General features: G+C 38.5%; 1 protein-coding gene across 2 annotated transcripts in view; it reads right to left on the bottom strand.

Moving 5' to 3' along the window:
- cita (citron rho-interacting serine/threonine kinase a) overlaps positions 1-17,316 on the bottom strand; it is a 225,379-nt gene that overhangs the window by 158,752 nt on the left and 49,311 nt on the right. For both annotated transcript variants that reach the window (XM_072247918.1, XM_072247919.1), the window contains exons 7-9: positions 15,870-15,963; positions 5,713-5,916; positions 1,037-1,190 (exon numbers count right to left, since the gene is read on the bottom strand). In XM_072247918.1, coding sequence (XP_072104019.1) covers positions 1,037-1,190; positions 5,713-5,916; positions 15,870-15,963 — 452 coding nt within the window. The remainder of the gene's footprint in view (positions 1-1,036; positions 1,191-5,712; positions 5,917-15,869; positions 15,964-17,316) is intronic.

Below are 17,316 nucleotides of genomic sequence, written 5' to 3'. Positions count from 1 at the left end.
GCATGGAGACTCAATGCACGGGATTACAAGAGACTGCAGAAGGTTAGAGACTCAGCCAGTTCCATCATGGGTACAACCCTCCCACCAGAAGATACCTTCAAGAGGCAGTGTCTCAAGACAGCAGCATCCATCATTCAGGACTGTCATCATCCAGAATATGCTCTTATCTTGCTCCTACCATCAAGAGGTACAGGAACCTGAAGACCCACACTCAACAATTCAGAAATGGCATCTTAACCTCCACCATCAAATTTCTGAACAATCCATGAATAATATCTCAATATTCAGTTTCTTCCTTTTATTTGTAATTGATAGATTTTTGTCTTTGCACTGTACTACTGCCCCAAAACAACAAATTTCATGTCACATCAGTGATAATAAATCTGACTGGCAAACTTGTAGATGGAGCAGAACCCAGCCATGTGATTGTTAGTGAGCAACATAATGCAGCCATGTGGAGTACCAAAGTGGGGAATAATCATGGCAGAGGTATTGCTCGCAATCCTTAACTCTTGCAGTCTGTTCGCACATATCCATTAAAACATTGAAACATACAGAGAAATGCATCACTTTGTATCAAATCAAATCAATGACAATTGTGCTGGGCAGCCCGTAAGTTTTGTTTTGCTTCCAGCGCCAACATAGCATGCCCACAACCCACAATTCACTATTCCTAACCATAGGTTTTTGGAATCTGGGAGGAAATCAGGGCACCCGAAGGAAACCCGTGCAGTTATGTGGGGGATGTATAAACTCCTCACAGACAGTGGCAGGAGTTGCACCCCAAGTTCACAGCTAGCACTCTAAAGTATTGCACTAACCACCGTGCCATTCTGCCACTCTGTTGCTCTGTCCTGTACCATTGCCCTTTACTGTTGTTCTTTGGCCAACGCATCATCAAACCATTATGTAGATCGTCCAGTTTTTATTATATCTTTGCATATGCACACTGCACAGTGAGAGGGAATTTAGTCTATCCACAGAACTGTATCAAATAAAGTCAGGATAATTATACAATTCAATAAAGATAACTTACTGTGCCTGATATTGTTCCAGTTGATGTTTGTAAAAAATGAGTGGCAGATGAGTCCTTCATAATTCAAACGCTCCTTAGCTTTACACAGCAGACTTTGCACCAAATCTAGAAACTCCTTACTTGTTTTACGCTCGTCTGGAAATTTCAGAGATCTCTATGATAAGAGAACATCATGAACATATCATTAAAAACTCTATCACCTGACTAAGGGAGATTACTAGCCAGGAAACATGCATAATAAGCTCCTCTTTAAATCATATTGATCAGGAGAAAGAGGTCACAGATCTACTGTAATATCTCTAGTCAGGTTATTTATGGTAACACTTTCACAACTTTAAATGTCCCATCCATCGCCAAGTTTACTCAAGGCAGGTCAAGAACAATGTCCATGAATATTCAATTTTATTTTGTGGATATTTGATATGTAAATATCCCTTTTATCAGGAGGTATGAGGTTAGAGCTGAAATCAAAGTTGGGGGTGGCATGGTAACATAGCAGTTTGCACATCGCTTTACAGTCCCAGCGACCACCACTGTCTGTAAGCAGTTTGTGCGTTCTCCCCATGACTATGTGGGTTTCCTCCCACATTACAAAAACATACAGGTTAGGGTCAGTAAGTTGTGGGCATGCTATGTTATTGCCAGAAGCATAGTGACACTTGCGGGGCTGACCCCAGCACAATCCTTGGAGTGTGTTGTTCGTTGACACAAAACAACACATTTCACTCTATGTTTCCATGTACATGTCACAAATAAAGCTCATCTCTGAGATAGCCGTGATTTTATTGAATGAAGGAGCATGCAGTGTGGGCCAAATGGTCTACTCTTGCTTCTGTTTCTTTTATCTTCACCTGTTCTTCTCATTTTCCTCCAGGGAATGGTGGGTGAACCACGTAAACCAGTCAATCAAATGTCTCATTTAAAGACTGGCACGGCTTCATTTGCTTTGGATTTCTAAACATAAATGTAAATTCAAAGAACTATTTTTCCATCTTCATGTTACAGAGCAACCCACCCTGAAGAACACAATGCGAGTGACTGGTGCTTATAACCCTTCCAGTTTAATCTTTTTCGTTCCATTTTTTTTTAAACCCAGAGCTTAGTTAAAAGTCTCCTGTATGGAACATATTGGATTTTTCAGTGAATATCTCACATTGATGACCTCTTCCTGTGAGTGGAAGTGATTTCTCTGCATTCATTAACAAAATTATTCATAATTTTAAAGACTTTTAGATCACCCACTTAACAGAAGGGCAAGCCAACTGGCGTCTTGATCTTATTTACTGCTCAATAATATCATAGCTGATCTAACCTGGGCCTCCACCACTAATTTCTTGCTCTCTCCTTTCTATTTCCAATGCCTGCCAATTTTCATTTTGAATATTTTAATGACTTTGCCTCCACAGCTTTCTTGGATAGGGAATTCCAAAGATCCAAAGAGAAATTCCTCTTAAACAGGAGACCCTCCCAAATTCCGAGACTATGCTCCTAGTTTAGTTATCCCCATTAGGATAAATGGACTCTCAACATCTATCCTGCCCCTCAAATCAAAAATCTGCAGAAGGTAGAATTCTATTATTTCAATAAAATCCTCTCTCATTTCTCTATATTCCAATGACTTGAGTCCCAACCTTATCAACCTTTCTTCATATATCATCTCCCTCACCCAAGGAATCAACCTCTTGACTCTTGTATTTTCTCTGTATTGCCTGTAATACAAGCAGGCCCTTCCTTAAACAGAGGTCAAAGCCTTCAACAATATTCAAGGTGCTGCCTCACCAGTTACTTGTAAAGCTGCATTAAACCCTTGCAATAAATTCCAACATTCCTTTAGTTTTCCCCATATGCCAAGAGATTATGTTGCATGTCTAGGTCCGCAGATCCCTTCATACTATTTGAATAATAATTTGTTTTTTTCATTTTTCCTTCATGGTGAATAATCTTATATTCTCCCACATTATACCCCACCTTCCAACTACTTGCTTAGAGTCCTCAGAATTTATAAGCTTACCTGTCTTTGTATCATCAGGAAATCTGGCACCCTCATCCATTGATTCTGCATGATTGTCTTATGATTTTCTAACTGACCTGGTATTACCTACTTAATAAAGGATTCAAGTATTTCCCAATGACAAATGGAAGGTTATCTGCCCTATAATTTCTTGCTTTCTATTTCTCTCCTTTCTTGAATACAGATGTTACAGATGTAGTTTTCTATTTCTCTGGGATGCACCAGAATCCAAGGAATCTTGAAATATTACAACCAATGCATCCACATTTCCTGAAGCCATTTCCTTTAAGACCCCAGGATGCAGTCTATTAAGCATTCATTTCATCCCTCTCTATTGTCTCGTGATTATCTACTACTATGGGGGTATTTTTAGTGTCTTCTATCATGAAAACAAATCCAAAGTAATCATATAGTATCTCTGTCATTTTTCTCTGTCCATTATCAATTCTTCATACTCATCCTCTAAGGAATCAAATTTTACTTTAACTACTCTTTTATTTCTTATATATCTGCAGAAAGTTTTACTATTTACTTTTATCTTAGTTGTAAGTTTATGCTCATAATCAAGTATTCTCTATATTTTTTGTAGTGATCCTCTGTTGGATTCTAAAATAAGGAATCCCAATTCATTCAGCCTTCTTTTTTCAAGAGAGTAAATACCTGTCCTGTTCATGTCTACCCTCTCCAGTTCCTCATTTCATTTCCTATAATCTAACAATCAAGACTATATGTAGTTCACCAACTGTGATCTAAGGTTCGGAAGAGGTCTGATACAAATTCTCTGCTTTTCATAGCAGAGATGTATAGCACAAAAAACGGCTCTGACCCACGCTGACCATTTATACTCATCCTCCTGCCGCCCACCTACAATACAGATCATTAACAGTAGCTATTTAATCTACCAACGAAAATGTCTTTGGCATATGGGTGGAAATTGGAACATCCTGGGGAAGCCGACATGTTCACAGGCAGCAAGCGCTAACTCCACAGATAGCACTCAAGATCTGTACTGAACCCAGTTCTCTAGGACTGAGAACCAAGTGTTCACTGTACTGCTCAATTTTCTCCTTGCACAAATAAACCATTTATTTCTGCAGGGAAATGTGATTCCTCGGATGTAAATCATTGACATTAATTGTGAACAGCAATAGTCCCAACAAATAAACTTGTGGAACTCCACTGTCCACCATCATCCACAACAAATAGCCATTCACTGTTTGCTTTCTATCTTGAAAGCAGCTACCAATATACAGTAATCTGCTATTTGTTCCCTAATCCTGCAATCTCCAATATTATTTGTTAGTCAGTCATGGGTACTTTATCAAAGGATTTGAAAATATAAGTAAATCATATCAACTATATTATCTACTTGGTTATCTCCTGAAGAAATTCAAAAAGTTAATCAAGCAAGACTTTTCCTTTTGAAATCCAGACTGACTATTCATTATTCAACTTAACATTTCTAAATGTTCTTCAATGTTACAGAATTTATTGGAAAAGATTCCATTCCCCCCCCCCACCAATATTAAGCTGAACTGTCTACAAGAATTCTACCCTTTCCTTCAATATAGTTATTGTCATAGTTATCTAATATCCATTAACACTACAGCTTGTGCTAATAAATTATTAAATTTGTATATTAATGCCACATCTACCTTTTCCCAGATACTTTTAAAATGCATGGATGCAGTTCATCTGGAGCAGCAATTTCATCCTACTGGCATCTGATTCACATTTAAAATTACTATATTTTCTCTTTAAAATGCCTTGTTTTATTATTCATCTCATCGTCCAACCATGCCTAACTGTTATGCAGCAAGCTGGTGCATCACAGCAACACAGTTTCAATCTTGACCAAGGGCACTGTCTGTGTAATTTGCACATTTTCCATTTGACCACAAGAGTTTTCCCCAGAAGCTCTGTTTCCTCCTACATCCCAAAAACATGCAGGTTGGTTGCTATAAATTATTTGTGTGTACATTCAATGGAAAAAAAGTTTGAGTGCAAAATGCAAACACAGGGGAGAACCTCTGGTCAAAGGACAAGGATTAACTTTATTTATCATATACATTAGCATGCATTGGGAATTTGCTGTGGAGTGTTGGTACAACAGGTAACAAAAAAGGAACAACATTCAACAAGTATAAATAATTATATGTAAATAAACTTAGAAATACGGATAGCGAATAAAATGTGCATTAACACAATCACATATTTACAGTGTAAACAGCACTATAAAAAGTGATTTTAAGTGGTTGCAGTGCAGTGGCTGAGGCGATAGAGGGTTTGGAGGGGGGCTAATTAGAATAGTTGATCAGATTAACTGCCTGGGGGAAGAAGTGTAGAGAAGATAGCCAGAATGATATTATAACTGGAAATATTTTGATCCAACATCCAAGTTACAGCTGATGGAAACATTTTGCTCATGATGAACCAACGAGCCTTTATTTGACAACTCTCACATATTTAAGGAAAAGGGCAGGAATTCACTGGTTTGCGAAGTACACAGAATTCAACTCATAGTGTCATTAGGACCAACAGAAAGACACTTTTTAAAGCACAAATACAGTGCAATCCATCTAAATATAAAGCTTTTAAACCAGTATGTTTTAATAAAAAATGAAGCAAACAATAAACACATAAGATACTGAAAGACAGCACAAACCTGGAAATTTTTGATGTTGCTGATAGTTTTGACTGATGTTCCCTCAACAAATGGAGATCTCCCATAAATCATTTCATAAGCAATCACTCCCAATGACCACCAGTCACATTCTACACCATATGAAGAACATCCATCTCCATTCATCACAGTTAATACTTCGGGAGCCATGAAATCTGGTGTGCCAAATGGCAACTTTGAGCTCACCTATTAGAGATACAAAGGAAAATATACATGGATTCAAATAATTAGGTAGGCATATTCTTTTTACTCTTCATTATTGTAAAAACTATTAAGTGGTGGTTGGTTTAATACTGCAGATAGTCAATTAACACTGGGTAATGAAATAAAGAGATCATGTTTACATTACACAATAAGTTTGCTGGGTGACACCAGAATAATATCTGTCTTTAAAGAACAACAACATTGAAAGTACTCTAATTAAAAAATTTGGAATTGCAGTCAAGCATCAATAATGGTTTTTATACACAGTAATAGATGACAAACATAACTTGGATAATAAATGCAATTTATTTTGAATACTTAAAACTATACCTCAAGAGTTACTATCAATCCACCATTCTTACATCTTCCACAGTGACAGTTTATTAACACATCTCTAACTCCAACAGATTAAAATTTACACAGTAAATTGCTCATCATACAGTAATTTTAAAAAAACAGCATTTTGATCCAAGATTTTGAGTTAATCTGAAAGAAAACTAGATGACACAGGGATTCTTTCAAATGTGACTAAAGACACTGTACTTGAAGACATTTTAGTACCATTTGTCTACAGCTACAACATAAAAACCATCAAAATAGGCTGATCTGAAGTCAGTAATGCTGAAGCAATTTGGAGGTTAATGTTATCAAGAGATTTCATTGAATCAAGTGAATTTATTTCAAGACATCTCAATGCTGGCCAAAAAAACAGCAATTGAGACTAATCTGAGCTCCTATCCCTCAGCCTGTATCTTAGTAGTGCCAGAAGTTCATTTTTAATTTCAGGCCCAATCATCATTTGGGCTCCCACTCCACTTCCATTCCCAAACCATCAACTCACAACGCTCTAACAATTCCATCTGATGCTTGATATTCATACTCTTCTCCTACCTACCTAGGCTACTTATAATTTAGTACACACTATTAAATCCGTGCATCGCCTTCACTGCACAAAAAGAAACAATGGAGTAGCCAACCCTGCCTCATAACGAAACTTCTGTAACCTTGGCAATATCTTTGTAAATTCCCCTGAACCCTCTCCTAATGTTTTCACCCTTTTCCTGCACACCTATTGAAATACAATGCTTTATCTGGCCCTAACTGATATTTTAAATAGTTCCCACATGCCATCTTCAGGACAAAAATAAGGTGATCCAAAAGGCATTAATTCTAAGGTTTTCTGTTCACTTACATTTCTTAGCTTCCTATCATATTTACACTATGCCTTGGCATTATTTTGTTATCTGAACTACACTCTATACTGTATTCACAGCAAATCTAGTATAGCAAGTTGGACACAACACATTCTTAATAAATGCTAGTTGGCATTTATCAACCTGTGCCTTTCTAAATGATTTTTTTTTGCTCTTCAGTTTCTTCCAATAATTTTGCTACCACCAGTGTTAGCATCAGTTGCATGTAATTACTCTTTCTATCCTTTTCTTCCTCAAACAGTGGTGCAATGGTATTAACATTTTAATCCTCAAATACCCCATAACAGAGGAGCCTAAAACTAAAAGACAGGTTTTTGGTGAGAGTAAGGAAGCTTAGAGAGCATCTGATAAAGAACCTTTTCTGAGGGTGGTTGGAATCTGTAATGCATTGCCTGGGTGGCTGGTGCTAGGATCTATTCAGACATTTAAGTGATATCTGGATGAGCAGTTGAATCACCATGAGTAGATGGTTAAAGACCTAGTGCTAGTAAAACGGGATTAGTACAGTCAGGGTACTTGGTACTTGGGGTGGTGAGTTGGGGACCTGTTTCTGTGCTATGTGACTCTATGACGAGAGTAGCCAGAAAGGATCAGAAAAATAGTGGAAGGTATTTCCTATTCTCTCCCTTGTTTATTTTAACTGTCCAGGATCTATTTCATCCATGCATGGCATATGTGAAGTGCAGTAATATTCTTTCACTTTACTCATAAACACATTAACAATTCAATGTCTTCCTCCTTCGCCTCAATGTTTGCATCATTCCCCCTTCTTATGAACACAGATGTCTGGCATTAATTTAGAAGTTATCCTCCACCTTCACACACTGATTAACCTTTTGATTTCTCATAGACCTTACACTTCACTACCCACCGGTTCTTCAGGTTTTCACTGATGTTATTCGATAATTTTTTTTGATGCAGTCTGTTTATCTTACTGATTTTCTTTATTTTAATTTTACCACTGTCCGAATATACCCTATGGTACTGAGGGCACAATTCCTTTCACAAACCTGATTGTCTTTCATTTTTTTACCCTCTATGGTCCTCAAAATCCAAAGAGGGCCCTAGATTTAGGACCTCTGTCTTTCCATGGTTGAAGATACTGTATGCTCAGTGGCCATCTGATTAGATACACCTGCTCATTATATATCTAATCAGCCAATCATGGGGCAGCAACTCAATGCATGATGCCATGCAGACGAGGTCAAGAAGTTCCACCATTGTTCAGAGTGGGGAATAAATGTGATCTAAATGACTTTGACTATGGAATCATTTTTGTGCTAGACAGAGTGATTTGAGCAGGTCAGAAACTGCTGACTTGAGATCTCTTATGCACACTGTTAGAGTGAGTTTTTTTGGGCAGATGATTCATTTACACTTAAATGACTTTGGCCACCAGACTTCTATTTGACAAAGTACTGTGGACTGAGTCCACACCAATGCGCTTCCTAAATAGGTGTGAATACCAGATGCTTCTGGCGCTGTAGTTTGACCAGATACTGTAGTTTCGAAGACAGTATTATCTATATTTTATAAATATTAATTGTCTTCTATGCTAGCACGTAAAATGCCAATAAATGTATTGTGGACTGAACTAAAGGCTGTGGATACCAACCCAGACATGTTGGCGTCGGAAGGAAAGGATGAAATCCGAAGGTGTGATGTTTTGTAGGTAGCTCCAAAAGGAAGCATTGTTTGTAACTTTTTAAGTAGCGATTGCCTTTGTGTTTAGCATATAAATATCGAGCCCACATTGGGCTAGCAGACCTTTCTACCAAAAGCGTCTCCATCCGTATGATGCCTGCTGTACTTTGTTGTGTCGAATAAAGAAGCTGCTTTGTATCTACCAATGACTCTGTCTCTCCAGTGATTTCATCCATGCTTCAACACACACGTCTCCAGAGTTTAGAGGATGGTACAAAAAAGCAAAAAAAAAATCCAGTGAGTAGCAGCTTTGTGGGTGAAAACACCTTGTAGGAGCCAGGCATCTGTGTTCTATCGGCATTGTATTCTGTATTGTGTGTTTATTAGGGTAACTAGTCATGTGGGTGAGGGTGTGGTAAAAGTGAAGGGAATAAGTTACATATTCATGTTTTGTTCTGGGCAGTTTGATTCTGGGTGCCATATCTTTTGTGGACCATTTAATTACATAGTATGCATTTTTTTTTGCATAACTATATGTGTGCTCACCATCTTGAATGTGCCTGTGCCTTGTGCTGTGTATGTTTTGAAACTTGACCCCAGAGGAATGCCATTTCATTTGGCTGTATTCACATATGGCTGAATAATAATTAAACTTGAATTTGATTTGAATTAACTTCGCTTAATTTCATCGCTACGAGATTGTATGTTTTGTTAGTTGCTAGTATAGAATTGAATACATTTCTTTAACTTTTTGAAACATTACTATTGGGTTGATTGGAGGGCACGTTATACAAGATAACTACCCATGTGGTTGCCAGCAGCAGCATTCTTTATTCGAGATGCCACTACATAACTTGTTAAGTGAGAGATCAGAGGAGAATGGCCAGACTGGTTCTACCTGACAGGAAGGGACCAATAACTCAAATGCTCTACAACAGTGGCGTGCAGAAGAGCATTTCTGAACGTACAATACATCAAACTCAAATTATTCCAGTTGCCACTACATTCTGTCAACAAAAGAATTCAGCAGTTATACTGAACAAACATTGACATTCGGAGGTGTCTGCGAAATTAGAAGCACCACAGCCAGGAGTAGCTTGTGGCAAGTAACGACCTTTAGTTGATTCATACTGTGTGTCTGGGATTGGAACACAGTTTTGAATGGTCATTGCAGACAGTAAGCTCAGTAGTGTGGTGGTTGCCTAAGAGTTCAGCGCTACGTTCTGTTGAAGTGCGAAATATTGAATGCCGTTGTTTTGTCTGGTTCGTGCACTTGGAAAACAACACGAATGAAGCTGGAAGCAGAGACCTTGAAGTCAGAACTAAAAGAAAAAATATTTATCAAGCTACAGGGCATACTCTGACTATATATAAAAGCTGATGATTTTCAGGATGACACACACCCTGAAGACAATTTGTCTAATGTGTGTGCAGTAGGTTCTATTGCTAGCAGAGTGTCCCATGCATCTGATACTTCGGCATGCAGTAGAACGGAGGCTGCTTTAGCTGCGTTATGTGCAAGGCAACAAATATTAAGGGAACATTCATTGGAAAAACAGGCAGAATACCTTCAGAGAAGCCAGGAGCACCTATAAAGAAAGATGGAACAGTTTAATTTTCAAGAAGAAATTGTAACCAAGATGGTCAAAGTGAAAGCGCTGAAGGCATCAAGTTATGTGGGTGCTAAACGTCCTCCAACAGGACAGTTCTATGGTGTGAATTGCTATGCTGACAAGGAACAGAAAATACAACATACTCTGTCAATGTGGATATATTTGTTCCTCAAATGTCTAAGCTAAGGGTTTGGACCCCAAGGGGTAGTTCAGGATGTTCACTCTCAGCCTGCACCAATGAGGCACTCTAAATCAATGCTATATCCAATAGCACAAGGTGCTTCTGAGGACGGTACGGTGACACTCGTGTTTCAGATGATAGAAATCTAAGTAGTGTGCTGGAGCCCACAAGGGCACGAAAGGAAGTAGCAAGCTTATTGGTGCAACAACAATACATTGCATTTCTGCATAAAAGAGAGATCCAAATCTTCGATGGCGATTCATTACAGTATCATTCACGTGTGAGGTCTTTCAAGAATAGCATCGAAAGCAAGACTGATGATTATGGCAACTATCTCTATTTTCTCAAATACTTCACTGGAGGTTACCCTAGGGTGTTACTCAAAAGTTGCTAGTGAGCCAGCCTGGAGCAAGGTTATCTAAAGGCCAAAGCTTTACTATAGAAAATTTTGGTGACAAACAGAAAATTGCTGTGGGCTGAATGGAAAAGGCTTTCTTGGCCATACTATATCTCATGAAAGCTCTTGAAGACTACTGTCTTTTCCTTAGAGGTTGTTGCAATGCCATGGGAGAAGTGCAGTACATGCATGAGCAAGGTATACCTGCTAATATAACAATTATAGTAAATAAATTGTCCTATATACTTAGGGATAAATGGAGAAGTGTGAACTGCAGAAAAAGGCACAACTGTAAGATTACTTTCACTGACATTGTTGATTTTATTGAAATGCAAGAAAAGATTGCTACACAGTGTTTGGGAATTAACAAGATGCTACATCACTGACAGTAAGCAAAGGTATGAACAAAACCAAGTCACAAATTTGCTCTAAAGCTAAAAGATGCAGCTTTGCCACTACTGTGGCTATGGTGAAAAGTGAAGCTAAAGCTGAGCTGAGAAGTGATGAAAAGTGGTTTCCAGCAGTGGCATTTTTTTTTTTGATCGAGCTGCTGCTACATGCCTTGGTAATGAGAGCAGTCAGAGGAGAATGGCCAGACTAGTTCTACCTGAAAGGAAGGTGCCAGTAACTCAAATAACCATACTCTACAACAATGGTATGCAGAGGAGCATTTCTGAACGTGCAATACATCAAACCTTGAAGACCACACAGGGGTCCACTCCTGTTCTTGATAAAGTTTGGCCACTGAGTGCAATTTACTTTAGAATCTGATCCCACTGTTATCAAATCTAGCAGGTCTGTGCTTCAAGAAACCAATTTGTATAGTAATGGAAAGACTGAAAGAGGATGTATGGAACAAGCAGCCAGAACATGGGGGTAGATGCAAGTACAACTATGACATATATAAAAAGGCATTTGGATATGTGCATGGAGGGGAAAAGTTAAGAGGAACATGGACCAAATGCAAACAAGTCAGATTCAATTAGATAGGCATCTTGGTCAGCATGGGTGAGTTGAGCCAGAGGGCCATGCTATATAACTTAATGAATCGCTGGTATATTCCAACAGTAAACAAAATCAATATTTATAAAGTGACATTTGTGGCTGCCTTTTTCTCATAAACTAGGGGTGAAAACAAAAACAAAAAATCACTTTTGTCTTTATAGTTACTATATCACTGCCAAGAATCTTGGGGTTTTCAGTGAGTCAGTGTGCTGGTTCTTCAAATCTAAAAATTTATATGATGGAAAACTTGGGGAGATTGTTACATCACTTAATTTTCCCAAATGTAACTCAATGCTGTTCAAGTTACCAATAGTTTTCATGAAAAATCAATTTTAGCACCAAAAACATGATGCAGCATAGGCCATGAATAAAGACCTTCTTTCTAAGCTTCCTCGACAACCTATACAGTATAAATCTATTGGTAGTGTGACAGACATTGATGAGGCTGTACATTTTTCTATTTAATTTTTAAACTCTGTCACCATCTGACATGCAAAATCCTGAACTAAAAGAAGGAACTCTAATCGTGCTACTCAGGAAATCAGATCCACCAATCCTATGCCACTGCACAAGATTAATCAGCTAAAAAATTACTGCCACATGTAACTGAAGCTCCAGTAATCACTGGTAGTGGGGAAAATGTCTTTTATCATTATACCAATTATCCCAATTGTTCAATCTTTTCAACTGAAATGACTTCAATTTAGCTTTGCTGTGAGCATTGACAAGGTTGACAAGGACAATCATTAAGAGTTGAAACTCAATACTTTTGGAATGGTCAGCTATATGTTGGTTGCTCGGGAGAGGGGGAGAATGCAGAAGTAAATTTGAATAGGTATATTTGAATAGATAGAGCTATATTAAATGCAGTTTTATTTTCCATGTGTGTTTAAAATAAGTTACGTAATTTTAATCCTCAGATATAATTAATGGAAAGTTATGTACACAAGTTAGATTTAATGTCATTTATAAGAAGTGTTATAAAACCTGGCTGTATGGAAATAAATGCAAAGGTCATGATAGCTGGCATAATAACCCAAGCAACATTGGATACTGCAGCTGGTTCTAGATTTAAAAAAAAACTATTAAGGCTTAATCAAGTTTCATATTCAAAGAAGTAATCTGATGTATTGCCATAAACTGAAAAAAAATCATTACAGAAATCGCAGAATCTCCTAAAGGCCCACTTTCTTCTTTGAGAAAAATATTATTATTCCATTTATATGGTGAGAACAGTTTTACTCCTTATGAACAACACAATATTTTTACGAGTGCTGAAGTGCAAAACTGAATGCCATATAGAGACGGGAGAAATTATTTATAAAAAAGCAGTACATTAAATAGGAAAAAGTAGATGGAAATCACTGTTTCCTCTGGAAGGGGTGTTGTGATGGACACAGAAGAGATTAAAGGGCAGGCATAGCAGCTCCTGTGTTTTCCTGGAACAGTGGAGAGGATGTGGTGAAATGGATGAGTAATTAAGATGAGCATGATGCAAATGATCCCATTGGAATGCTAAAAGGGGAGGGAAAGTGTGTTTGTACTGCTTTCAACACTCACAGTGTAATCTCCTCTACAATGGAGAAACTCAACCCAACTGAAAAACCAGTAGCAGATTGCAAAAATAAACCCAAGTTACCTTTTACCATTATTTTACTTTAATACGTTAGTTACCTATTACTTTAATTCTTCTTCCCACTCTGACACTTCTTCCATTGTCTTCATTGTTAGAACAAAATCAAGTGTAAGCTTGAGGAAAGGTGTCTCATTTTCAATTAGGCAAGTTGTAACTGTTCCATTTTGACACTGAATTTAAAATTTTCAGATTATCAGCCATTCTGTTTATGTCAGAATGAGTTCGTTCTGATGAAAGATCATCAAACCATAACATTAACTCTTGAGCTTCTTGCTGCTTAAGTTGTTAGGTATTTTCTGGATTCTCTGCAATTGCTGATTTTTGTCTCACACCCTCACTTCTGCCCCTCTGACCCTCAGCACAGGTGCCCCTCAGGGCTGTGTAGGCTGTGTACTAAGCCCCCTCCTTTATTGTCTGTATACTCATGACTGTGTCGCCACCCACAGCTCCAATCTGCTAATTAAATTTGCTGACGACACTACACTGATTGGCCTAATTTCAAATAATAATGAGGCAGCCTACAGAAAAGAAGTCATCACCCTGACACATTGGTGTCAAGAAAACAACCTCTCCCTCAATGTCGCAAAAACAAAGGAGCTGGTTGTGGATTACAGGAGGAATGGAGATGGGCTAACCCCTATTGACATCAATGGATCTGGGGTTGAGAGGGTAAACAGCTTCAAGTTCCTCGGCATAAACATCACCGAGGACTTCACGTGATCTGTACACACCAGCTGTGTGGTGAGAAAGGCACAACAGCGCTTCTTTCACCTCAGGCGATTGAAGAAGTTTGGTATAGGGTCCCCAAATCCTAAGATCTTTCCACAGGGGCCCAGCTGAGAGCATCCTGACTGGCTGTATCACTGCCTGGTATGCGACTGTACTTCCCTCAATCGCAGCACCCTGCAGAGAGTGGGGCAGACAGCCCAGCGCATCTGTAGATGTGAACTTCCCACTATTCAGGACATTTACAAAGACAGGTGTGTAAAAACGGCCTGAAGGATCACTGGGGACCTGAGTCACCCCAACAACAAACTGTTCCAGTTGCTACCATCCAGGAAACAGTACCGCAGCCATAAAAACCAGGAGCAACAGGCTCCGGGACAGCTTCTTCCACCAGGCCATCAGACTGATTAATTCATGCTGATACCATTGTATTTCTATGTTATATTGACTATCCTATTGTACACACTATTTATTATAATTTACTATAAATTGCACATTTAGATGGAGACGTAACAAAGATTTTTACTCCTCATGCATATGAAGAATGTAAGTAATAAAGTCAATTCAATTCAATTCTTTCATTGTTTTTTTCACGTCACAGACCACAACAGCACAGAAAAAGGCCCTTCGGCATATCTGGTTTGCCCCATCATCCTGCACCTGCACCATAGCCCTCCATACCCCTCCTAATCACGTACTTATCCAAACTTCTCTAAAATGTTGAAATTGCATCCGTATCAACAACTTCCAATGGCATCTTGTTCCACACTAACTAAACACTCTGAGTGAAGGAGCTCTCCCTCATGTTCCTCATAAATATTTCACCTTTCAGCCTTAACCCATGACCTTTAATTCTAGTCTCAACCAACCCCAGTAGAAAATGCCAGCTTTTTTTTACCCTATCTATACCCCTCATAATTTCATATATCTCTGTCAAATCTCCCCCCAATCTCCCACAATCCACGGAATAAAGTCCTAATCTATTCAAATTTCCCTATCACCCAGGTTAAGTTTCCTCTGATGTCAGGTTTCTCCTCCAGATAGATAGCTTGAATTACCTTCACCCTCGCTCAGTCGGCATCACCAGTTTTGAGTGATTCAGTCTCTCATCTCCACATTCAGTCTTTCCAATCTTTACTATGTTTTCTGTGTCCCCCCCCCCCAATTTTCTGCAACTTGAAAACAGGGGTAATTTTAAAATGTTTTCGTTCTGATGAAAGCCCAGCAGCCCAAAACATTAACTCTGTTTCTCTCACAAATTCTGATTGACTTGCTGAGTATTTCCAGTATTGGTAATAATTGCTAAATGGAAGCAGTCTTTAATTTTACTAGAGAGTTGATCTTTAGGTTAAAAAAGGTGTTCAGTTCAAACTAATCCCCATCTATCTCTTACGAGATTCCATAAAAGCATAAAAATGCACAAATCCTCATGCTGCACTTGGATATACAGGCTATCACCCTGGTGTACTTCATTATCAACATGCAGGCTATCTTTAGCATTCTGGGTTCTTTGTCATACCGTTTTGTTTGCTGTCAGTTTGGCCGCTGATCCAAAATCGGCCAATTTGATGTGTCCTGTTCGGTCAATAAGAATATTCTCTGGCTTGATATCTCTGACAAGACAGAAGCAAATAAATCACTCTATCAAATGACAGTACTAGTACACCATGGTGCAATTTAGAGATTACTATTATTAATGGGCAATTAATAAAAGTATCATTATAAGTTATTGATTACATTCTCATTTGAGTCAGCATGTTGTAGATTCACGTCACATTACAACACTTGAGCACATAAACATATGAAAACAAGAGACAGAAACAGGAGCAAGCATATAACAGATTAACAGGCAGTAATGTCCCAACTTTAGCAGCATTGCCCTTCTATAGCACAAGGCCCAAATATTTAATAATGGTAATTATACTTAAACGAACAAGCCTACTCAACAGACAGTGAAATGAAATGTAGCACAAAACTAATTTACGATTATTTTGAAGTGTGGAAATGCCAAGTGGTCTTATAAAAAGGGACATAAAAAGGCATCCACTATTTGAAACTTCAGTTGACTTTGTCTTTGGACACAATTCTGCTATTCTTCTATCATCTGACCTCCTATGGTATCCAATTAAACTCAACTGAACACAATCCTGTGAGAGAACTGAGTTCTACATTAACCAGAATTAATCTTAACCTCTGGCTGATTAAGAAAACAGAACATTCATGCATGTTGAAACAGATTTTCATAAATGTACCATGGAGGCAGCTGGGAGATGGAAGGGCCTGGGGAGTGATGAATGATTAAAGTTTGTTGTCTGGTAGCAGTAGGAATAAGATCTCACTAGTATCTGTGAGACAGAGAGCAGTGGGGGTGAAATGGAGTGGTATCAGAAAAGATAGGGGCTAGGGATGATAGCTCTATAGATGTAATGCTACAGAAAAGATAGGGGCTGGGGATGATAGTTCTATAGGTGTAATGCTACAGAAAAGATAGACTGATACATATTGGGAAAAGGAATGCAAGTACCTTTGGAAACATACTGTTACCTCATTTGACAGGACCCAACAGGGAACCAATTTGCCATATTGCCCTTGAACTTAGGAGTCCAAAGTCTCACAGGGCCATATCCCATTTAAAAAATGGAATCAACCTGGACTGTGAGCTGCTGTGCATAGCAATGAATTGATCATCTCAAATCACTGCATGGCCTATATACAGTGAGCTACTAAGGCAATGTGCAGTGGCTGCTTGAGGGCTAAGTTGGATCGGCTGGAACGAGTAGTACAGACTCAGAGGTGGTGAGCATGTGGAGCAAGAGACACTAACGTGAACCGACAGCACTTTCTCCATGTATTGATAAGCCACCCACATTCATAATGGAAACTGATGTGTTGCCATAATTTTGTTTGATTCTACAACTCTTCCCAGCTCAAAGACTTGTGGTACAAACCCAACAAATGGAAAAATC

Source organism: Mobula birostris, chromosome 31, assembly GCF_030028105.1.
Source record: "Mobula birostris isolate sMobBir1 chromosome 31, sMobBir1.hap1, whole genome shotgun sequence".
NCBI classification, from domain to species: Eukaryota; Metazoa; Chordata; class Chondrichthyes; order Myliobatiformes; family Myliobatidae; genus Mobula; species Mobula birostris.
The sequence above is the reverse complement of the archived record's forward strand: the minus strand, read 5'-3'. Positions and strand labels throughout refer to the sequence as shown.